General features: G+C 40.2%; 1 protein-coding gene across 14 annotated transcripts in view; it reads right to left on the reverse strand.

The window, feature by feature from the left end:
• Positions 1–730: 730 nt before the first annotated feature.
• LOC122551560 (solute carrier family 40 member 1-like) overlaps positions 731–25987 on the reverse strand; it is a 56394-nt gene continuing 31137 nt past the window's right edge. For 12 of the 14 annotated variants that reach the window (XM_043693622.1, XM_043693626.1, XM_043693627.1 and 9 more), the window contains 4 exons: positions 23449–23572; positions 19926–20153; positions 9795–10463; positions 731–6238 (listed from right to left, as the gene is read on the reverse strand). In XM_043693622.1, coding sequence (XP_043549557.1) covers positions 5913–6238; positions 9795–10463; positions 19926–20153; positions 23449–23572 — 1347 coding nt within the window. In that variant the 3' untranslated portion in view covers positions 731–5912. The remainder of the gene's footprint in view (positions 6239–9794; positions 10464–19925; positions 20154–23448; positions 23573–25987) is intronic. The other 2 variants (XM_043693634.1, XM_043693635.1) reach the window with 2 other exon arrangements.

Here is a 25987-nt window from a genome sequence, read left to right on the forward strand (position 1 = left end):
AAGACAGGCAGCATCAGGAGGTGAAGAAGTCAACATTTCAATTCTGAAGGATTACATCAGAAATGTTGACTTCTCCACCTCCTGATGCTGCCTGGCTTACTCTGTTCTTCCAGCCTCCTGTTTGTCTACTTCTGATACCTAACTTGCCCACTGGTCCCTTTATCCTCTGCTTGCCCCATCACTTTCACCACATTGCGTACCACTGGTCCTAATGTCACCCAAACCTGCTGCGACCTACATGCCACATTCCAAGTCACCAGTGGCGTGAGCACACACACCCTAATCCTGGCCTACCCAAAGCACACCATCACTTACCTTGCTCCCTAGCCCCTTCACCAAGGGCCACCCTAACCCGACAATGACCTTACAAACTTACCCTTTCATAGTGGCTGTCAAAGGCTGTGCTGCTGGCCATTTAAATCACAGAACTTGGCAGACTGTCTGCTGTGAAAGGGGACGTGGCTTGATTTGCCCCAAATATCCTGCACCATGATATCAGACATGCTCTGCTTTCTGAAGGCATCTGGATCAGAATTCCTGACTAGTAATGTGGAGTTCAGTATCAATGGAAAAGAATAGGAGTGGAATGCTGTCATTGCTGCCTCTGGAAATATCCAGGCCAATGTGTTTGATCTGAATTCATGCAATAACTTATAGGGTCTTCACAGCCCGTGATTATCATTTGGCATTGCAAATATTTAAATATTCAATAACTTAAGAACACTGAACATCTTGCTAGCAACTAGTTTATTTGGTAAGCTTGGAAACTACAGACAGAATTACAATCAACACAAATAGTTTCATGATCAACCATCATCAGATTAACATAGTTTCACAGCCTTGGAACATTGTAAAGCACTTCAAGCTAATTACGAACATGAAATATAATCACTATTGTAACTTGAAAGTTGAAAAGAATCAAAATCATCATAAGCATAAAAATAAATTTGATTTTAATAACTGCATCATTCCAATATTAGTTGAGTTTAAACCTATAATGTATAACAGGTTTATAATATATAATATATATTATATATAATTTCCAAAGTTAGAAAATATACCTGATTGAAATACAGTAATACTAAAATACTTCTTATTGAACTTCGATTTTTAATCATATAAGTTAAGATCACCTGGAGTTTTTAATAGTTCAACTCTTTCACTGGCTTAGTAATTATCTCAGCTTCAAGTGCTCTGGCCAGAATTTTATCAGTACGTTGTAGATCCCGAGCCTGAGCAGGCAAGTATTGGAACCACAGAGGAGATTTTACTGGTGATGGCCACTGAGATTAGCATCCATTTTAGAGTAGCAGCCTGCCCACCTGTGCTATCAGTAAAGACAAACGTTGATGATGCAGTGATGTCGAATCCACCAGAATGGCCATTGCCATTGGAGAGACCCATCCTCCCATCCACCAACACCTCCATATCCCCTCTAACCCCACCCTTACTTAGCCAACTCAATGTACCTTTTGGTCTCCTCATGAAGCATGCTCAGGGACCAAACCAAAAATTATTTTGAAGAAACCTGTTTGGCTATGCTATGACTCACCTCCGGAGAAGGTGAGTCTTGAACCCACACCAGTTGGCCCAGAGGTAGGGGCATTACTATTGCACCACAAAAGCATAAGAGGCCCAGGTCCAGTGCTGGTGAAATATTAAACAAGGTTTAAAACAGCCAACAATTACCTCAATTGGTTGCTCACCTCAGGTCAGTGCCTGGCTGGACCACTATTTATATGGTGGGAAGTTGTTGGGTTTCTTTCAATACCCTCCAAACATTTTACCAGCTCCCCCTATCTCCATAGGGCTGCTAAAATCTTTGCAGTTAATCTAGTCATCTTTCAGTGACTACCAATTTCTTTATTGTTCATTATGCTACTCCAAAAACCCTCAAACATCTTCTTATTTTGGTAAACAATGTTTAATCATAAGTGCTTTCAGCTGTGACATTGAACATTAACATAGATAAACTCAACAATCATTAGTTGAAAGTTTTCACAAATCACTTTAAAAAAATCAGTGGTTGCTGGGGGAAAATAAGCACTATCGCTATTAGGCAGTAGTGTGGGGGAGAATTTAAAAAAATTCTGTGGTAAAAAAATCCCATAAAATGTAATGCGAAAGTGTGAAAACGTCATTACTGCAGCTTCATACTGGAATATTAAAATGGCTCAAGCCATTTTACTTGCAGAATGCCACCATTAAGGATTTATTTCAGGTCCCTGTGATTTATTGAACAACTATATTAGAAGTTGTTTCTTAGTATGATGTCAAATCTGAGCATTTGTGAAAAAGAATGCATGAAATAGGTAATGTAAAATTAATTCACAAAGTGATAAGCAATATGTACCAAATGATAATTATGTCAACTGATTATAAAAGGCATTAAAAATATCAATGTAATTTCAGTATATGAGCCATATTCCAACACAGAAACCTTTCTTTTTGTCTTTCAGCTGTGGCAAAGTTCTGGTACAGTATTTCAGGAGCAAAGCTCTGACAAATCTGACATTCACCTTACATTTCTGCTAGATCATTTAGATGCTCTGGTGAGATAGCTGGCCATAGATTGTTCTTTATCAATTTTCAATTCAGGAAAAGCGTATTTGCCTGATGCAATTTTCCCAGGTTCATCAATGGCATGATTATAGTACAGAAAGATAAATATTTAGAGGCTAAATTTGAAAATATACGCAAACATAAAGTGGTGTTGAAACTGTGTTTTTATCTTATACAACAAAGAAAATTCCAGCTTGGGCAGGGAGTGGAGTGAAAGGCAGAGTTCATAAAGTGTTTAAAAAAATCAAGGTGAAAAGGAATTAGAAATCATATCATGGGGGATTTAAGTAGAACCTCTATTCTCCAACTATTTTTTATTTGCGGGATGAAGGCATTCTGGCTCGGCCAGCATTGATTGCCTGTCCCTAAATGTCCAGAGGGCAATTGGGAGTCAACCACATTTGCAGTGGGTCTGGAGTCACATTTAAGCCAGACCAGGTAAGGATGGCAGATTTCTTTCCCTAAAGGACATTAGTGAATCAGATGGGTTTTTCTGACAATCAGTAATGCATTTATGGTCATTTATAGCATCTTAATTCCAGATTTTTTCTTAAATTCAAATTCCACCATCTGCCATGGTGGGTTTCAAACCAGGTCCCCAGAACATTACCTGGGTCTCGAGAATAACAGCCCAGTGATAATACCACTAGGCAATCACCGCCTCAATTATCTCTTAGTAACTACATTTCAATATCAATCCATTTGATAACCCTTCAGAAAAGGTATAAACCATCCTAAATGAAAGGGGAATAACAACTTCATTGAAAAAACGTGATTGAGATTCTTATCACTAAAAGTACTTTTTCTGGGTAAGAACGAGTCTTGTTGAGTTTGGTGGAGTGATTCTTACCACAAGACCAAGCAAGTTAACTCCATATCTTACTAAATTCATTACTTTAATTAATGTTTGCATCCTTATGGTGAGAATTACACCAGTTTACCCCATCTTATCATTTGCTGTTCACTGAGAAACCTGTGACAATGCACGGGTCCTCCATAAGATCAGCATCACTTGGGGTCGTGCCATCTTTCAAAGCCCGCTGTGCACCTGCAGGAATACTGCCAATAGAAGTTGCCCTGATTGTTTGTGTTAGGAGTTAGGAGAAATAGCAGAGAAGAATGAGCTGGCACCAAGCATTTCCCCATCTCCCTTCATTTCTGTGGACAGATGCGATGGGACTGTGGCCCACCCTTTCAGTGCCAGCACCTGCCCAAACACCCAGCTGGTAGACACATAAGTCACCCATCATGATAGTCTTGCGCCTGGAACATGCCCCTATGAAGACAAAGGACTGATCATGACTGATTCCCTGCAGCATGGTGACACTATGTCAACACTGTGCAATGAAACTGCAACAGGATGCCTGAAGCCTGGGACTGGTATGGAATTCTGCTCTTGGTTACCTTCCATCAACTAACAAATACTCCCATGGACTAGTCTTCTAAGGCTTCCAGATATGTTGCACTGCTTGCTGCAGATGTTCAGTGCAACATTAACACTGTATGGCACAGATGCTTGATGATGTGGCAACTTATGTAAAACAAGATAAATGTATCCTTGGACTGAGAACTGCTGCACAACCTGGCCACCTGCCTGGTTGCCTGACTGTGTCAACTTCCAATGCAAGACATAGCATGGCAGGGCAATGCATGCATGCTGATGTCATGCCAGTAGGCGTCAGATGAGTGTAAGCTGAGGAAGGAAGTCTAAGCCCTAGTAGACAATCTGGTAAAGGCTATGTGATGGGTTCATTTCACTGTGAAGTATGGGTACCCAATGCTTCAGTGCACTGCTGATTGCTGATGTGTCCATCTGGACCTGTCTGCCCCACCAGGGACACTGCTAGTGCTGGACTGGACCATGGCTATATCTCTGCACTCCCTCACTGTGACCCTGCCTGGATGCTCGCTGCATCCCTGCCTTGCATGCCTTTGTCCCTTCAGCATGAGGTACCGGCTCATTTTAGAGCTGCCTTGCCATGCCATTTTGTGCAGTCACAAAGACAGAAATCTTGACAAAGATGTAAGCAACCTTCAGGCATGTCTTGAAGATAGCTTTCGCACACCGGTTCCTGGCTTGGTAAATCAAGGGCAGGCTCTGAAACCAGTTCAGGTTCTGCTCGGATTGATCAGTCAAGATGCTCTTCTCATAATGGGTGAGAAATTGATTGAGGGGCAGCACATCACTCATCTTGACTCTTTTTGTTTCCATTGTGGCCTTTTTTCCTCATGGAAGTGAGAGAGGCATGTATTACTGAAAATGGAAGTGGATGGCATAGCTATTACTATTGATGCAGGTGGGGAGAGAATGAGTAGCAGTAGAGGGCAAGCAGGGCTACTGGTGTCTTGGTTAGGGTGGGTGAGAGTGAATGGGGAGATATTGCAAGCAAGTGAAAGTGGAAGAGCATGAGCCTTTGTGAGAGGTGGAGAGAGGAGCTGAGATAGAATGCATATGAATACCAGGGGAAGGATGAAGGCACATGCTGATGGAGTGTGAAGGACATTTATCTTCTTCCTCCAGTGCCAGAGATTCCTCCAGACAGCTGAGACTACTTTATAAAGGTGGCATCCTCAGATCAGATTGGTACGTCTGGAATTGTGGCCTCCAATGCCGGTCAAGCGGGAACAGGAAGCATCATCTTGTGCAGGAAGGCCTCGAGGTCATTTCTCCATGGCTCGGTGCTAATTTCTCCCTACCTGCCTCGTCAGGAACAACCATCAGCAAACATGCAGGGAGCTCACGGCTGACAGTGTTTGTCCAGGTACACAACTGGCTTCTAAAGATGGCACAAGGGCAAAGGATGCCTGTGAAATCCAGGATATCCACTGAGCAGCAAGTTGTTACAGAAACACGGTGTGGGAAGATGAGGTGAAAATCAGATGCAAGAGACGTCATGGCACATGGAAGATAATTAATGTTGCGTGTTTAGTAGGCTATGAGTAGAAAACTCACTAGCTATCACAGCGTGAAACCCTAACACAACTTCAATTTAGCCAAAATATATAAGATTCTGCCCAGAATCTCCCTTTGGTAAAAATGTGCAGAAAATCAAATGTGCGTGTACACACACACAAACTTTCACCTGATTTATTAGTCAAACTGTATTGGCAATTTTTAAGACAAAATAAGTTAAAAAAAACTCAGTCAAGTTATACTTGAAACGATATTATTTTTAAATACTTTAGTTCTATTACTGATTGTGTATTGCAGTCTCTGTCCTCAAGCTGAAATGAATTCTCATTAGTCTCCATGTTCTGGATTTTCATTGTAATACACCTCATAGAAACTGTTTTGTGATATTAACTTCTGTCAAATCCTCTAAACTAACACTAAAATCTACAACAGCCCATCAAAGGATAGATTCTGCTACAATCTTTGGATCTTTGCCATTCTCAGAGTGTTTTTCCTTCATACAAACACATTTAAATAAATCCTTTCCCAAAGTCTTTCTTGCAAAGCAAAAGAAAAGCAACCCACCCACTGAAACAAAGATCACAGACAGGATAACAAGAATACCAAAATGTTCGGGTGCCGGGATGATGATAACCATGACAAAGTGGAGAAGGTCCATAATACCATTCATGGAGCCCTGAACGCCATTTACAATTCCTCTTTTTGATTCATAAACCATTTCTTGGATAAGCTGTGTTACTGTCAGGTCGAAGCTCCACAAACCTAGAAAAATATTTTTAAGTCAATACCTGAATTAGGTTGAAGATGCCACATTGCCATTTGAGGACATCATGGGGCATTTTCTCCTGAAAAATCATCAAGTTATAAAGATGAAAGCAGGCAGTTGAATATTTAACAATACCTTCTGAAAGCTTAAGTAAAAGATATCATAATACAATTCTGATATAATGCGATAGTTCTGTTCTGGTGCAAGCTCGTGTTATAAGAAAATCGCACAATAGCAACCCCATTTAAACTTAATAGAGTCAGAATCGCATTATAGCCAATACAGGTAAGGAAAATTTGTGTTCTACAAGTAAAGGTCTAAATTCTTTAATCATGTTAAAGCCAATTCGCGTTGAGGAAATATACATTATAGCAGAACCGATTGCTGAAAAAGCTCAGCAGGCCTGGCAGTGTCTGTGTGTATCTGCAGTTTTGAGGAAGGGTCACTTGATCCATTACAATAACTTTGAATTCTCTCCACAAATGCTGCCAGACCTGCTGAGCTTTTAAAACAATTTCTATTTTTGTCTCTGATTTACAGCATCCGCTGTTCTTTCAGTTTTTATATAATATGACCCTGTTAAAGTGGAGGAAGAAATTTTGTGTGGTTAAGTAACTGCACTGAGTTGATAATAGTTAGCCATAAGATTCTGAATGAGTGCATGCTTAAGCAGAGTGCATTGTTACAGGCTCATTCTAATGCAGTTTGTTTTTGAAGATGAAGATTATACTGATGGGGAAAGGGGAAAAAAAAGACATACATACATAACCTTAGAACATAGATAGAACACAGAACTGTACTGTACAGGAATGGCCCCTCTGGTCTACGACGTTGTGCTGAACATGATGAACTGGGGTGGGTTTAAACATCTGGATTTCCAGTCCAGTGATACTACCATTGCAGCATCACCTCTTTTGGTTCCTAATTTTGTTTCTAGACTATTAGACCTTCATTTAACAGTAAATTCTTTGAACCAATGAGGTCTATTGACATTTATATTCCTGTTGCAATTACAACAGTAAAGTCCCCTTTTTCTCTAACTGGATGCTCTTCACTGAATAAAGTGTATCGTCTTATTGTTCAAATGTATTGACTAGAATGCCAGTTTGCCGCAAGAAAAACTTAAGCACATGTGCAAACAGGTTTGTACTACTTTTATAAACATTTTGTTGGTGATTACAGTCTAACTTGAAAGTGTACTTTGCTGTTGCAAATGCTTTTTTTTTTACACAGTGAGTTTTTAAGATCTGGAATTTAAAGTCCGAGCATGTGGTGAAGGTGGACTGAATCCTTGCTTTCAAAAGGGAATTGGATAATTATCTGAAGAAAAAACAAAATGTAGGACTACAGAGAAAATGTGGGTGAGTGGAACATGCTGAGTTGCTCTTCTAGGGAGTTAGCACAGGCACATCAAGCCAAATGGTACCCTTCTGTGTAATAAAGATTCTGTGATTTCCAAATAAAAACTGTTGAGAGTTAAAATCTCTTGGGAATTAATTTTAAGAGTGAAATATAACAATGATTTAGAAATGTTGTCTCCACAAGTTCGACATGAATACTGTTACTTACTGCTGAAAAAGATGTGACTTGAGTTTCATACATTTCTTAACATTTGCAATAAAACACCAGTTTTATTAGAGAGCCAGTAAAATGTCATAAAAGTACAATCTGTGGAAATAGTTTTATGTAACTGTGGCATTTATTTACCCACCTGAATAGGAATAGCTATATAATTTCCAGTAACGTAGAAAAAACATGTACTTTACGATTGCAAGGGATTGAAATTTGTGTCAAAAGATTTCCAATGGAAAAGTTATAAGAGAAAAGACATGAGCCTCTTTCCACTAGATTTCCTGGTGGTTCTCTTCTACCTTACTAGACCAAGGAAGTTCAATGAATCCCCAACAGGAAAGATGAAGGTGGTAGCAAATCCACCTAACGCATTCTTCGCCTGTCGTTAGGAATCAGCATACAAGAAATAACTTGACAGTGTTTAAGAAAGTCTGATGATGTTACAGAAAGACACGGACAATTATTGTTGAGCTTTGTTTGCCCCTCCGAATCACATTTCTTGATAATCTTCCTCTCTTAAATTTCTTATTCCCAAGTGCTATTTTCTCTTTGGGTACTGAGAAATTTAAATTCAAATCACTGAACTAAATCCACAGATAAAACATCAACAAAACTAGCATCAATAATTGTAATCATCAAACTATCAAATTACCATAAAATGTCAACTGGTTGACTATATTCTTTAGGAATTTAAATTTGCCGTCTTTATCCAGTGTGATCTATATGTAATTCCCAGCACGCTGTAGGGGCAGCATGGTCACTCAGTGGTTAGCACCGCTGCCTCACAGCACCAGGGTCCTAGGTTCGATTCCAGCCTCGGGTGACTGTCTGTGTGGAGTTTGCACATTCTCCCTGTGTCTGCGTGGGTTTTCTCCGGGTGCTCCAGTTTCCTCTCACAGTCCAAAGATGTGAAGGTTAGGTGAATTGGCCATGCTAAATTGCCCACAGTGTTAGGTGCATTAGTCAGAGGGGAAGTGGGTCTGTGTGGGTTACTCTTCGGAGGGTCGGTGTGGACTGGTTGGGCCGAAGGGCCTGTTTCCACACTGTAGGGAATCTAATCTAATCTAATACATTGCTGACTCTTACCTGTGCACTGAAACAGCTTAGCAAACCATCAGAAAGCAGACCAACACCAGATTCTCAAGAGCAGTTGGGATGGGTAATAATTGCTGGTCTAATCAGCAACATGCACACATCATATGAATGAATAAAAGGATCCTCTTGCCTTGCTTCTATTGCCAATATCTTTTTTATTTACCCCTATTTCCAAAGTTATAACTCTATCCTGACATTTTATCCTCTCTTTTTGCTTTTCATGAGGTGACCTTTCTGTGAATTCCAGCCAACAAATAAGAATGGCAGAAGCCAGTGAGTGAGATCCAACCAATGTCGTAATCATCACACCAATGTCCGTATTATCCCAGAACAGATCAACCACAATCTAACTCAATGGGGGAACAGGCTTGAAGACTTCTGTGCCCTGTTCCTAGATCCTATTACAGGGCAGTTAGAATACTTATAGGAGTTGGCAGTAAGAATATTTTTAAATGTTGGTACAGCCAAAAGCATTAGGCAGGTGAACAAGCCAAATAAAAGTTCATTTGGTAGAGGCAAACAAACAGCTGCAATAGAAAGAGTTGAGGTGCAAAAGAATGTGAAATACCAAACAAAAAGGTGAGATGTTGTATTGCTAATAAGGATAGCATTTATTGTCCATCTCCAATTGTCCTTGAAATGTTAGTAGTGAGTGACCACCTTGAACCATTACAGTGTAAGTCATAGGCATATCCACAAAGCTATGTTACTACTACACACATTTTTTGGGATGCTTCCTTATTATGTTAACATGGGTTTGTAACACTGTTACTTCTCATGAATCATCCCTATATTGTACATTCCTGATGTCCTTAAATGTGCATAACATTTATACTGTGATATACATATAAGGTGTTATCAAGCTACTTTTTTACTATTACCTACCAACTCTTGCTGAAACAGCACCAGCAAAATATAGTGCTATGGAAAGATATTCCTTTGTTTCTGTGAAATTCGTCAGGTTGGTTGGTAGTTGCGAAGGTACGTCATATTGAACACTAGTGACAGATGTATTCAAAACGTCAGTGGGAAAGATGGTAGTTGTATAGTTTTCCAGCTGATCCGATGCACTTGAATACAGAGGTGCAATCAAAACAAGTGGGCTTCCAGGAGCAAACACAGATGCAACGCATAGTGTAAGGCAAGTGATCTGTGCAATACTTGAGAAACATCCAGTGTGAATAAGGCCGCAATATTTTCTCAATATGGTGAAAAACATAGTTCCTATTAGTCCTGTGACAGCAGACAGTGCCACCATGATGCTAAGTACAGAACTGCTTATTCCTTGTGCGTAAGCATACCCTATAGTAATTCCATCAAATCCTAGTACTGTCATGTAAAGAAATGAAAGACCCAATGCTGCAAGAAACATTGGTTGCTTATAATAGATAATCCAACCGTCTCGGAATGTCCTGATTCCAGAAACCAGAATGCCTTTGATACAGCCTGTTTCCTTGTCATTTTGATTTGTACAGTTGTTATTTACCAGCTCATCCTCAACTGAAACTGCAGCGGAGGCCATTCTTCCATCTTTAAAAGCAGTCTGATTTCTTTCTGAAATAGCAAAAACAATCCAAAGCAAAGGAATGTTCCAGAAAATTGAGGAAGTGCAAAAGCAATGTGCATATTTGCACACTATAACTTGAAAAATGTTAAGTTTAAAAACTAAAGTCTAAGTTTAAGACTAAAGTCATCATTGTGCAGTGATGTTTAAATCATTTTGTCTTGAACAGTCAACTATGCATATCACACCCACAATTTTCTCATTCTTGGCATTATACTTCAGGCAGGTATCAGTGAAATCTGTGTTTCCTTTCACGGAGGAGCTCAAGAAAAAATTACAGCCACACCATTCAGGACTGAAACCAGGAAGCACTACTTCACTAAATAAAAAGCAGAAATCTGGAACTCTCTCAAAAACGTTGTAGATGCTGTAAACTTACAGGCATATGGTCTTTTTATTGTTATACAAGGATACCAACAGATATGGGTCAAAGGTGGATCAATAGGGTTGAGGTACAGATCAACCATAATCTAACTCCGGCTTGTCTAACAGGCTCATTCCTGATGAAGGACTCCTGCCCGAAACATCGATTTCCCTGCTCCTCGGATGCTGTCTGACCTGCTGTGCTTTTCCAGCACCACTCTAATCTTGACTCTGATCTGCAGTCCTCCCTTTTGCCTTGTCCAACAGGCAGCCCAACAAACAGTCCTATCTGTTCTGCCAATTGGGTTCTGAATGCAGGAAGTACAGCTGGAAGATTCTGCAAGATGTTCCTCCAATCAGATGTCACTTCTCTCCTGGGTTTTTTTTGCTGCTAATAGGCTCATTAGTAAACCTATCAGCAGCAAAAGCAGGAGACTAACTGATTCTGATTGGAGAAGGAGACAGGGGTCACTGAATCGAAGAGTGCGATAGCATCCGAGGAGTAGGAGAGAGGACATTTCGAGCATAAGCTCTTCACCAGGGTCACCGAGTTCAGGCTGAGGTCTTCAAAGCACAAGAGGATGGGGAAGAATGTGAGAGAGGAAAGCAGAGGGATGGCAAGAATTTCTGTAAGGAAGGCAGAGTGTGAGACTGAAGCAGAAGAGGAGAGTGAGTGAGTGTGTGTGTGTGTGAGAGGGAGGCTGGGAGGGATAGTGGATGAGTTAGGAATGTGGAGAGTATGTGTGTTTTTTTTCTGAAACTCTTGTTTCCTGTATAGCTAAGTCACATATCGTTTTGATTTGCTCACCAGCTCTAATCTCTGCCCACTCCCAGCACGTGAAAAAAATTGGATAATTCTGATCTAATAAACAAGCCCATGCAAGAGAATGCTCTGAGAAGGTAGTACTGCTGCAAATTGCAGAGGGTGGGCAGTCATGGAGGAAAGGATTTTGGGTAATCCAAGATGGAGAACAGGAAAGATTTCTGGCTGTAATAGGCTCCTCATTCTTTTGAGGTATTTTAGATATGGGAGGTAATTTCCTCAAATTCCAGAAGCAATTACTGTTTTCTATGCTGTTGCATTGTTTTGGAACTTTGGAGAAAAAAAAGTCAAAACAACGGCACTATTAAAAGGGAGAGGAACAGACAAAGGCAGCACATGGTGAGGTCAGTGCAGGAGAGAGAGAAGAAACCCACATTGCTAACTGACACAGCAGTGAACCTGCGCAGTTACTGCCTTTGCTGTTTAATTCATGTATCTCTGGACATCGGAGTGCATTTGGGAAAATGAACAAACAGTGAAATTCACAACTAATCTTGGAGGAATCTATTTGGGAGATGTCACAGCACAGAGGCAGATAAGTGAATAGTTTTAAGTATTGCCTTGGAGCATCTGCAGTAGTGAATAGAATGGGTTCTTTCTTGATTATATATTTATTGAGATATGTCTCTTGATTAAACTTAAAAATATAAGCCATAAGTATTAGGTTCGCCTGGAGCAGTGATTTGTTGAGGAATAAGACGGGGCTATTTTCTGGGTCTGTAGACTGTGAAGAAGCAAAAATGGCCTTTAGTAAAAGTGATAGGCTCTTCTTGTGGGATGTGGGAGTTTAGGGAGAGTTTACGTTGCTAATGCTATTAGATCGAATGGATCAGTTGGAGCGACAATGAGGAATTTACAAGAGCAAGAGCATGTGATGGATGGCAGTTATAGGAATGGAGAAAAGTTGCAGATACAGTCACATCGATGGGTTAACTCTAGGAAAGGGAAGAGAGGTAAGCAGGTAATGCAGGAGTCTTCCGTGGCAATCCCCATTTCAAACAAGTATGTTGTTTTGGAAAACATAGGGGGTGATGGACTCTCAAGGGAATGTAGCACAAACAGGAAAGTTTCTGGTATTGAAACTGGCGCCAATGCAATGAGGGATACACTGGGTTCCAAGGGATCGATTACGTTAGGGGACTCTCTAGTCCAAGGCACAGACAGACGTTTCTGTGGGCAGCAGCAAAGATCAGAATGGTGTTGCTTCCCTGGTGCCAGGATCGGAGGGGGGGGGGGGGGGGAATGGGACTCGGAGAGATAGTGAGGAAAGAGATGAGTCTGAGACTGGTACAGTTGAGAAAAAAAGCACGTCGAACAGTCAGGGCAGGCAGGGACAAAGCAGATAACAAGGTAGGACTGATAAATTAAACTGCATTTATTTCAATGCAAGGGGCCTAACAGGGAAGGCAGATGAACTCAGGGTACGGTTAGGAACATGGGACTGGGATATCAATTACAGAAACATGGCTCGGGGATGGACAGAACTGGCAGCTTAATGTTCCGGGATACAAATGCCACAGGAAGAGGAGGAGGAGGAGTGGCATTTTTGATAAGGGATAGTATTACAGTTGTACTGAGGGAGGATATTCCCGGAAATACATCCAGGGAAGTTACTTGGGTGGAACTGAGAAAGGGATGATCACCTTATTGGGATTGTATTATCGACCCCCTAATAGTCAGAGGGAAATCAAGAAACAAATTTGTAAGGACATCTCAGTCATTTGTAAGAATAATGGGGTGGTTATGGTAGGGGATTTTAACTTTCCAAACATAGACTGGTACTGCCATAGTGTTAAGGTTTTAGATGGAAAGGAATTTGTTAAGTGTGTACAAGAAAGTTTTCAGATTCAGTATGTGGATATACCTACTAGAAAAGGTGCAAAACTTGACCTACTCGTGGGAAATAAGGCAGGGTAGGTGACTGAGTGGGGGAGTGGAGGAGGACTTTGGGGCCAGTGACCATAATTCTACTAGTTTTAAAATGGTGATGGAAAAAGATAGACCAGATCCAAAAGTTGAAGTTCCACATTGGAGAAAGGCCAATTTTGACGGTATTAGGCAAGAACTTTCAAAAGTTGATTGGGGGCAGATGTTTGCAAGTAAAGGGACATCTGGAAAATGGGAAGCCTTCAGAAATGAGATAATAAGAGTGCAGAGGTAGTATATTCCAGTCAGGGTGAGAGGAAAGGCTGGTAGGTATAGGGAATGCTGGATGACAAAAGAAAGTGAGGGTTTGGTTAAGAAAAAGGAGGAAACATATGTCAGGTATAGACAGGATAGATCGAGTGAATCCTTAGAAGAGTATAAAGGCAGGAGGAGTTTACTTAAGAGGGAAATCAGGAAGAGAAAAAGGGAACATGAGATAGTTTTGGCAAATAGAATTAAGGAGAATCCAAAGAGTTTTTACAAATACATTAATGACAAAAGGGTAACTAGGGAGAAAATAGAGCCCCTCAAAGATCAGCAAGACAGCCTTTGTGTGGAGCCGCAGGAGATGGGGGAGATACTAAATAAGTATGTTGCATCAGTGTTTACTGTGGAAAAGGTTATGGAAGATATAGAATGTAGGGAAATAAATGGTGACATGTTGAAAAATGCCCATATTACAGAGGAGGAAGTGCTGGATGTCTTGAAACGAATAAAAGTGGATAAGTCCCCAGGACCTGATCAGGTGTAGTCTAGAATGCTGTGGGAAGCTCAGGAAGTGATTACTGGGCCCAGCCTCAGATGATTGATAGTTACAGGTGAGGTGCCGGAAGACTGGATGTTGGTTAACGTGGTGCCACTATTTAAGAAAGGTGCTAAGGACAAGCCAAGGAACCATAGACCAGTGAGCCTGACGTCTGTGGTGGGCAAGTTGTTAGAGGGAACCCTGAGGGACAGGATGTACATGTATTTGGAAAGGTAAGGACTGATTAGGGATAGTCAACATTGCTTTGTGCGTGGGAAATCATGTCTCACAAACTTGATTGAGTTTTTTGAAGAAGTAACAAAGAGGATTGATGATTGCTGAGCAGTGATCTATCTGGACTTCAGTAAGATGTTCGACTAGGTTCCCTGTGGGAGATTGGTTAGCAAGGGTAGATCTCATGGAATATAGGGAGAACTAGCCATTTGGATACAGAACTGACTCAAAGGTAGAAGATTATCGACCCCCTAATAGTCAGAGAGAAATCAAGAAACAAATTTGTAAGGACATCTCAGTCATTTGTAAGAATAATGGGGTGGTTATGGTATTTTAACTTTCCAAACATAGACTGGTACTGCCATAGTGTTAAGGTTTTAGATGGAGAGGAATTTGTTAAGTGTGTACAAGAACGTTTGGTGGTGGTAGAGGGTCGTTTTTCAGATTGAAGGCCTGTGACCAGTGGAGTGCCACAAGGTTCGGTGCTGGGTCCACTGCTTTTGTCATTTATATAAATGATTTGGATGTGAGCATAACAAATATAGTTAGTAAGTTTGCAGAGGACACCAAAATTGCAGGTGTACTGGGCAGTGAAAGTGGTTACCTTGGGTTACAACGGGATCTTGATCAGATGAGCCAATGGGCTGAGAAGTGGCAGATGAAGTTTAATTTAGATAAATGCAATGTGCTGCATTTTGTGAAAGCAAATCTTAGCAGGACTTATACACTTAATGGTAAGGTCCTGGGGAGTGTTGCTGAACAAAGAGACCTTGGAGTGCAGGTTCATAGCTCCTTGAAAGTGGAGTTGCAGGTAGATAGGATAGTGAAGAAGGCGTTTGGTACGCTTTCCTTTATTGGTCAGAGTATTGAGTACAGGAGTTGAGAGGTCATGGTGCGGCTGTACAGGACATTGGTTAGAACACTTTTGGAATATTGCATGCAATTCTGGTCTCCTTCCTATCAGAATGATGTTGTGAAGCTTAAAAGGATTCAGAAAAGATTTACAAGGATGTTGCCAGGGTTGGAGGATTTGAGCTATAAGGAGAGGTTGAATGGGCTAGGGCTGTTTTTCCTGGAGCACGGAGGCTGAGGGGTGACCTTATAGAGGTTTATAAAATCATGAGGGGCATGGATAGGATAAATAGACAAGGTCTTTCCACTGGTGTAGTTGGAGTCCAGAACCAGAGGACATAGGTTTAGGGTGAGAGGAGAAAGACATAAAGACCCAAGGGGCAACCTTTTCACGCAGAGGTTGGTGCATATGTGGAATAGACTGCCAGAGGAAGTGGAGGCTGGTACAATTGCAACATTGAAAAGGCATCTGGATGGATATATGAATAGGAAGGGTTTGGAGGGATATGGGCTGGGTGCTAGCAAGTGGGACTAGATTGGGTTGGGATATCTGGTTGGCATGGACGGGTTGGACCAAAGGGTCTGTTTCTGTGCTGTACATCTCTATGACTCTAATTTACAAATAAAGATTTTAAAGCTGACATTCAGGATTAATTAGCAAATTGCCTGCTGCTTCCCCTGTCACAATTACAACAAATGCAGGAGCAGGTGAGTAGGCCTGGGAGATATGCTCATTTTACACACTCATCATCCCTGCTACTGCAAAGCAATTCAGAGGAGGACAAAACTCTGCCCTTTCTGTTGAACAGAGTATCCAACAGCACAAAGGCATTGAAAAGAAGTAAGGAGGCAAGTGGCACATACAACAGATAAGCCAAATATGGAAGAGCACTGAGTGACAGTGTACTGGTTACACAGAAAGAAACAGCAAACAATTCTGAAAGATACATTGACTCGGTTATGTTTACAAAGTGTGGAACTGCACAATAGTCACCCCATGGAGTACAAGCACTGAATAATAATGGCATGGTAAATCAAACTGGACAATAGCAGAGAGGTCAAAAGGAAGAGTGAAACAGTCAATTATAGATGTTGTCACTTGAGACTTCTTCAATGCTGGAAGAAGATGGAAGTCAGACTGAAATCTTCAAACTGTGATTTTGAGAGCGATAGACACAGAACTAGGAAGATCTCAGAGGGGTTACGGAGAGATATATCATGGCAAGATTGTTTTGACATTGGTAGTAAAATTGGTTTTGAAAGGCATAGGATGATTTCTCAAGAAGTGCCTGGCAGCGAATGGATTCACGAAGCAGAACTGGGGGCTCTTCAAAATGGAGAACATCTTCAAAATGCCAGAGAGATTCAGTGGATGGCATTCTTTCTTCTTCCGGCATAAAACTAACTTCTCTGTAAATGCATCATCATCATTTCAAGTAATTCCACAATCCGACTCACATTTCTCCTGAATTCTCGATTAGGTTTATTGCTACCTTATACGGCTCTCAGTTTCAAACTCCCTCTAAAATTGAAAGATTTTCTCTGTATGTACCTTACTAAAGCCCTTCATAATATTAATTTATCAGCTCCTCGCTTAGCCTCTTCTTTTCTGGAAAAGGAAACATTTTCCCGTTTTGCTGCTGGTTGTTCTGTCTCAATTTTGATATCATCCTTACAATTTTCTTTGGACTTTCTTAAAAATATCTGGAGGCCCATGGAAATGGGAGGAGTTCAAAGATGCAATTTGTCATGGACAAAATGAACCTGAAATATTCTTGCCCTCCAAAGATAACTCGAGTCAGAGACATACAGCACAGAAACAGACTGTGTTTGGTTCAACTCATCTGCACCAACCAGATATCCTAATTTGTCCTATTTGCTAGAATTTGGCGCATATCCCTCTAAACCGTTCCTATTCATATATCCATCTAGACGCCCTTCAAATGTTGTAATTGTACCCACCTCCACCAGTTCCACTGGCAGCTCGTTCTATCCATGCACCACCCTCTGCATGATAAAACTACCTCTCAGATCCTTTGTAAAATCCTTAAACACAGGTGAGGTGCCGGATGACTGGAGGGTTGCTCATGTCGTCCCCCTGTACAAGAAGGGTAGTGGGATTTTCCAGGTAACTACAGACCAGAGAGCCTGACGTCAGTGGTGGGAAAGTTGCTGGAGAAGATACTAAGGGTTAAAATCTATTTATATTTGAAAAAGAATGGGCTTATCAGTGATAGGCAATGTGATTTTGTGTGGGGTAGATCGTGCCTTACCAACTTAATAGAGTTCTTTGAGGAAGTGACCAAGTTGATAGATGAAGGAAGGGCTGTAGATGTCATATACATGAACTTTAATAAGCCGTTTAATAAGGTTCCCCATGGTAAACTAATGGAGAAAGTGAAGTCACATGGTGTGCAGGGTATTCTAGCAGTGGATAAAGAACTGGTTGAGCAACAGGAGACAGAGCTGAAAATGTGTTGCTGGAAAAGCGCAGCAGGTCAGGCAGCATCCAGGGAACAGGAGAATCGACGTTTCGGGCATAAGCCCTTCTTCAGGAATCGTCGGGCATAAGCCCTTCCTGAAGAAGGGCTTATGCCCGAAACGTCGATTCTCCTGTTCCCTGGATGCTGCCTGACCTGCTGCGCTTTTCCAGCAACACATTTTCAGCTCTGATCTCCAGCATCTGCAGACCTCACTTTCTCCCCAACAGGAGACAGAGAGTAGTAGTTGAGGGAGTTTCTCGAAATGGGGAAAGGTGACCAGTGGTGTTCCACAGGGATCAGTGCTGGGGCCGCTGTTGTTTGTAATATACATAAATGATCTGGAAGAGGGCATTGTTGGTCTGATCAGTAAGTTTGCAGATGACACGAAGATTGGTGGAGTAGCAGAAAGCATAGGAGACTGTCAAAGAATACAGGAAAATATAGATAGACTGGAGAGTTGGGGTGAGCATTGGCATATGGAGTTCAATCCAGGCAAATGTGAGGTGATGCAGTTTGGGAAGTCTAATTCTAGAGCGAACTATACTGTAAATGGAAGAGCCTTGGGAAAAGTTGATAAGCAGAGAGACCTGGGACTTTAGGTCCATTATACCCTGAAGGTGACTGCACAGATGGATAGAGTGGTCAAGAAGGCATATGGTATGCTTGCCTTCATCAGACAGGGTATTGAGTATAAGAGCTGGAAGGTCATGTTAAAATTGTACAGATTTTTGATTTGTCCGCATTTAGAATACTTTATACAGTTCTGGTCACCACATTACCAAAAGGACGTGGACGCTTTGGGGAGGGCGCAGAGAAGGTTTACGAGGATGTTGCCTGGTATGGAAGGTGCTAGCTATGAAGAGAGGTTGAATAGGTTAGGATTGTTTTCATTAGATAAAAGGAGACTGAGGGGGGACCTGATTGAGGTCTACAAAATCATGAAGGATATAGATAGGGTAAATAGAAATAAGATTTTTCCCAGGGTGAGGGATTCAATATCGAGAGGTCACGCATTCAAGGTAAGAGGTGAAAAGTTTAAGGGGGATATGCGCAGCAAGTACTTTACACAGAGGATGGTAAGTGCCTGGAACATGTTGCCAGCAAAGGTAGTAGAGGCAGATTCATTTAAAGTGCGTCTGGACAGATGCATGAGTAGGTGGGGAGCAGAGGGATACAGATCTTAGGAATTGGGCGACAGGTTTAGACAGTACATTTGGATCGGCTCAGGCTTGGAGGTCCAAAGAGCCTGATCCTGGGCTGTAAATTTTCTTTGTTCTTCTATCCTTTCTAAATCTTTACCCTCTTGTTTTAAATCCATGCCCTCCAATTTTGGACTTCCCCACCTGAGGAAAAAGACCATGGCTATTCATCCTATCCAAGTCCCTCATGATTTTATAACCCGCTAGTCTGGAGTAATTGCTGATTTTGGGTAAGGGGGTGATGGTATAGATGATAAATATGTAATTTCTGCATGTAGAAGGCAACAACATCAGTGAAAGAACATCAGAAACTAAAGAAACATGCATAAAATTTCTGGGAGGCTTTTCTGAAATAGAAATTAGCTTAACTCCCAGAGGAATACCTAAAAAGTGATTTCTGACCATCATCTACCAAAGTTATGACAAGAAATCGAGAAATCCCATAGATATTCACGTCCATAACAGGGAACTAATTCCTATTGCTCTTTGGGATTGAGAATCATTTTGGTTAAGACTTCTGAGCAGAATTACTTGAAATAGTTACAAAAGTTCAACTGCAATACTAGCTTACTATCTGTGCCATAATGACAAAAATAGGCATTCTTGTTTTTACAATCAGAGGTAGTCTGTCATCAGTCTGCAATCAGTGCCAGAGAACATACGGTTTCCATAAACTATTATTTAAACAATTCAGTACTTGATTTTAAATAACATCATTTTATGATTAAATGTTTTTAATGAGTTAATTCAAGAAAAAAAATTGTGCAAAAACAACTGATTATAGAATTATTTTAGTTACAGTGTCTTTTTCAAATTATTTCTCATACCTGAAACTTCTTCCTCCTTCTTCTGGTTATCACCTTTTTTTGCAAGTCCTGGAGTCATTTTATATATTTTTTGCAGCAACAAATATTCAAAACACATGGAGAACAAATTCCAACCAGCTATAAAACCACATCCAGCTACAGAAAATGTGTTAGCCATAATGTGGCCCACGGCCAATGGTGAAAGCAGTTTGCTGAGAAGATCAATTTGCCTCAATGTAGCATTCATGCCTACAAAAGCAAACGCAGGTCTTGGTTCGATAATCTTTGGGTATGTATAATATTCTATATTGTGTTCACACTAATAACTAATAAAATTCAGATTTCAAACTTCTGAGAAAAGTTGAATGATCAGGATCATATTCTTACACTGAACTTGTTTTCACATAAAAGCAGAATTTTCCTGATCTATGACAGCTGTTGGCTACTAAAAAGACATGTATTAAATCCACTTGAAATTTTTGTATAAAATCCCTTAACCGGTAAAATTTGTTTAAACATTTTGTTGAATGGTCCCACACCTGAAATGCCAATAACCTCATTTTACAGATGTTGACTGATCAGCTGGAAATTTACATTTTCAGTTTTTATTTTAGATTTCTGGTATTTGCAGTTTTCCTTTTTTTATTTTATTCAATGTTAAGCATTGGATTTTGAAAGATTTTTAATTTAAAATATTTCAAAAAAGGTGATAAATAAATATATTGGATGTGCTAATTTAGGATCAATCTTAAAGCAAACAAAAATGTGTTTGAAAACAATATTAAGACTGTAAAAATATTCATACAGCAGATTTCAATTTATTTAAAATTTGTTTAATGTTGACCAGAAAAGAATTCCAAAAATAATCTAAATTATTGGAATGAAAACATGGGTAGTGTCCAGTACTAATGTCTTTGAATAGAAAGCATATCTCATCTTTATCAATAGAATATACCCAGATTTTGGAGGAAAAAATATGGAAGTGACATTCCTTTATGAAATTTGGAACTGATAAGGTCTCAGGCACAGCAGGGAAATGTCAATATTTTTCTCAAGCCCATCATATAAATTCTTTTACCAAAAGAGGCAAAATAGTGCACATTGAAACAGTTTTATAAATCTGTAAAATATTGAGCTGTGACACTTCAACTGAATAGTGTCACAAACATCTCATTCATGGTTCATGTGGTTTACACTCTCCCTCTCCTTCCATCACAGGCTGGGTCTCTTCTACATTTTCTGCTGATAGGTTCAAAGTGAGCATATCAGCACCATGCACAAGAGGGAACCAGCTTGCAACTGGAAGAGCAAGTCCTCACTATGTCCCTCCCTTTTATTTATGGAGGCAACATTTCCCAGATTTGTTGCCCTACATGAGCGCATTTTCCAAAGTGGTTGGGGACTTCCAGAGGCAGATCTGTCTGGCACCCCTATATATTTTGAGAACCGCATTCAGAAAGAAGTTTTGTTTGGAATTTGAGCCAAATTAATTTTTAAAAAACATTCAGTGAACCTCAATAGATTGTAAACCCCATTTATGAAATCAGATTAAATAAGAACAAAGAACAAAGAAAATTTACAGCCCAGGAACAGGCCCTTTGGCCCTCCAAGCCTGAGCAGATCCAAATTCACTGTCTAAACCTATTATCCAATTTCTAAGGATCTATATCCCTCTGCTCCCCACCTACCCATGCATATGCCCAGATGCACCTTAAATAAATCTACCATGCCTGCCTCTACTACCTGTGCTGGCAAGGCATTCCAGGCACCTACCACCCTCTGTGTAAAGTACTTTCCGCTTATATCCCCCTTAAACTTTTCACCTCTCACCTTGAACGCGTGACCTCTCGTTATTAAATCCCTCACCCTAGGAAAAAGCTTATTTCTATCCACCTTGCCTACACCCTTCATGATATTGAGGATCTCAATCAGGTCCCCCCTCAATCTCCTTTTTTCTCATGAAAACAATCCTAACCCAACCTCTCTTCATAGCTAGCACGTTCCATACTAGGCAACGTCATCGTAAACCTTCTCTGCACCCTCTCCAAAGCATCCATATCCTTTTGATAATGTGGTGATCCGAATGTACACAGTGTTCTAAATGCGGCCGAACCAAAGTCTTGTACGATTTTAACATGACCTGCCATCTCTTATACTCAATACTCCGTCCGATGAAGGGAAGCATACCATATGCCTTCTTGACCACTCTATCCACCTGTGCAGCCACCTTCAGGGTACAATGTACTTGAACTCCCAGATCTCTCTGCTCATCAACTTTTCCTAAGGTTCTTTGTGAATAAAATTTGATCTCTGAGAAAGCGTGGCGCTGAAAAATTCTCCAGAGGATGGAGCATATGTGTGAGTGGTCCCTCACATTTGCAGTAGTAAATGATTTTAAGACTGATTTATCTTATAAGAGAATTCATGGGGGAAATAAGAGGTTAACCTGTGTCCAAAACGTAAGTAATTATAAGCCTTTGTGTTGGATCACTTATACTTACTTTGTTTAATTGATCCATTTAAATTTGTATTTTGTTTAAAAAGTGAAATTGTCAGATATATTTCTATTAGTCAAAACAGGTTATTTGGATTTCTTTTGAAATGTGAATGGTCTGTAACAAGATCATAACAAAACCCATTTATAGACAGTTAAGAAAATCTTACTAATAAAGTTTTATTCTACAAATATTTCAAATCTTGCCTCATTCTGCTTTCATATGAAAAGTAGTTAATGGAGAAAATATAGTCCTAAATGCATGTCATTTAATTTTTCCAGGAAGTCTGAAATCTGACTTTGGCACTGAAGTAGATAAACCTCAATTGATCTTGTAATATCATCAGAAATAAACACAAAATCTTTATTTGTAATAACCTTAGATAACACGCTTGTAACTACCTAGCATGGCAAATGGAAAAGTGCCTTGAGGAAATTTAAGATGTCATGAATTATCCTGACTGGTTGTTGTTAAGTTTTATCTACCTCAGAGAGACAGCAAGAGAAAGGACACTATGGATGGTAAGGGTAAGCAGGTGAGTCATTGGACAGGGAACAAAATTGCAATAGCTAGTGAGAACATGCACAGAGGAAATGACAGCATGCATCTCAAAGTAGTAGTGGAGAGGTGAAGCACATGGTAGACAAGTCACAGGGAAGACATGCTTTAAGGGCACACAGTCAGGAGGAGTAGACATGTTGAACCTGAGAAAACAAACAAATAAAAAAAGATGAGAATGCATTGATGAAGATGTGAGGCAGAGAGGGAATGTAAAACATCGGGTTGGGTTACTGTCGGGTCAGTAAGCACAGATGGAGGAAAAAAATGAAGTTAAAGAATGCATGCAAGAATTTTTAATCACAAAACTAAAAAACAACACTGCCAAAATCAACATTGAAAGCAAGGTCATTTTTTGGAAATGCTAAATTATAAGTAACTTTGTGGCCATTTCTACAATTACTACCTTTGATTCCAAGGTGAAAAATGAAAATGTATATCTGTTCAGCAACTAAGAAATTGTATTTTTCCAAAAGAGCTATGATAGTTACTTGATAGTTTGTCACTGTCTCCAGCAACCACTATAATCCAGTCCCGTTGGATGGCAATTGACATTGCTGTGCTAGCCAGGTCTGCAATCACACCGATGACAATCACCAATGTGTAACAAACAATCTGTTAAACAAGAAGTAAATTGATTACCATTAAGCAAGAAAATAAACTATATAGTGTCTACAATAGAGTTTCATGCTCATGTAAAGTGAAACAATATTCTGAAAGTAAGGAATTCATGCAAGGCCAACTGTTAAATAAAATCACTGCCACTTGTGGAATAGTAGTTTGTTCTTTGTGTTGAAGACAGCCTGTTAGGACATGTGAACCTCTTGATACACTCGTTTATTTTAATAGAGTAAAGTCTGCAACTCTCAGCACAAGCACATTCTTGAGAATGCTAGTAGCATAGCCACATGTCACGAAGTACAAGTTGACCAAACCATTTAGTCCTTTCCCTAACAGAACCATTAGACCAGAAAGCAAACCTGACTATCAGGTATGATAGGGATTATATATACTGTCAAATAGTCTGATGCATTTGAAGTAACTAAATTTGCCTATATCTTAATACAACATTTAAAATTCTTAAGGGGCTTGATAGGGTAGCTACTGGGGGAATGTTTCTCTTTACTGAGGAATCTAGAACCAGGATTTCCAATGTCAGAAAAAAGAATCAGCTATGAGATGGAGAAGAGGGGAGATTTCTTCACTCAGATTTCTGGATCAATGCAATTTACTACCGAGACAGCTGTGGATGTTCAATTGTTGAACTGAATTACATCTATTAAATTTTTGCCCATTTACCTAGCCTATCTAAATCCCCTTGAGTGTGCCTTTGCATCCTCCTCATAAAACTCGGTAAAAGTGTCAGTTATATCAACTATAAACCTAGAAATATCACATTTAATCCCTATTCGAAATAATTGATGTAGGTTGTGATTAGTTGTACACAAGCACTAATTTTTCTGTTACCCCACCTTGTCAAAGGTGCCAAATTGAGAATTAGCTGTTTATTCTACTCTTTGTTTTTCTGTCAGTTAGCCAGTTCACAATCCATGCCAGAACATTCTGCGGACACCATGTGCTCTTGCTTCACTTAATTACTTCATATGCAGAACCTTGTCAAAAGCTTTCTGAAAATCAAAAATATCACATCCACCAGTTTTCCATTTCTAATTTTCTAGTTGCATTATCAAAAATTGCCAGCGGATTTGTTAAACGTTTCACAGATTCTGGTACGAAAACAGAAATTGCTAGAAAACCTGATCAAGTCTGGGAGCATCTGCAGAGTGTTAACGTTTCAGGTCAAGTGACCCTTCCTTGGGACTGATGTTGTTCTAGTTTTAGCGTCAGCATTTCTCCTTCTTACAATCTTCTGTTAATCTCTCATCATCCCTGCAAGTCTCCTATTCCCCTGTCTACTGCCCAGTCTTTCTGCTGTTCTTTCTTGATTTATCCCTTATTCCTGTCCCCAGTCTGTTGGTTGCTCCAACCAGCTGAAAAATGAAAAGAAGCTAGAAAACCTCAATGAGATGAGGCTTTAGGATAATAATGCTGGTCACTGAGGGTTAACACAGGCAACTGAGAGGATTGGTGGGAGCAAGGCAACAGAAAGAAAGAAGCCAACAGGAAAGAGACAGGAAGAGAAAAATAAGCAGTGACTAGGAACAGGGGACAGGACGTGCCCAGACAAAAGTCAGACATATGAGTCGGACAAAATAGGCCTTACAGACATGGATACACTATATGTGATGAGTGTGTTACTGAAAGAACAGTACACACAGCAAAGTGTAAAAGAGAATATAGAATGTGAAGAAAACAACTTCAGCCAATTTGGTTCAATTCTCACAGTATCAAGATATGGCTGAAGGAGCTGGATACTGCAAAAGCTATGGGTCCTGACAAAATTCCAGCAATAATACTGAAGACATGCTCCAGAATTTACTGTGCCCTTAGCCAAGTTGCTCCAGTACAGTCACAATACTGGCAGCCACCTGAAAATGTTGAAAATTGCCCATATAAAGCAGAACAAATCCATTCTAGCCAATTATTGCACATCAGTCTATACTCAATCATCAGCGAAGTGATGGAAGATGTGATGGAAGGTGATGGAACAGTGCTATCACAAAGGACTCAGTCAGCAATAACCTGCTCTCTGACAGTCAATTTGGGTTCTACCAAAGCCACTTAACTCCTGAATTAATTGCAGCTCTGGTCAAAACATGAACAAGACAACTGAATTTCAGAGGGAAAATGAGTTTGATTGTCCTTCACTTCAAGTTGACATTTGACCAAGTGTGGCAGTAAGTAGCCTTAGCGAAACTGGAATCAATAGGAAATGAGGTGGAAACTCTCTACTGGTTGGAATCATAGCTGGCAGAAAGGAAGATGGCTGTGGTTATTGGAGATCTGTTATCTCGCCTCCTGGACACTGCGCCCACTACTTTTCATCATTTACATAAATGATTTGGATGTGAGCATAAGAGGTATAGTTAATACGTTTGCAGATGACACCAAAATTGCAGGTGTACCGGA

Source organism: Chiloscyllium plagiosum, chromosome 7 (genome assembly GCF_004010195.1).
Source record: "Chiloscyllium plagiosum isolate BGI_BamShark_2017 chromosome 7, ASM401019v2, whole genome shotgun sequence".
In the NCBI taxonomy this organism is placed as follows: Eukaryota; Metazoa; Chordata; class Chondrichthyes; order Orectolobiformes; family Hemiscylliidae; genus Chiloscyllium; species Chiloscyllium plagiosum.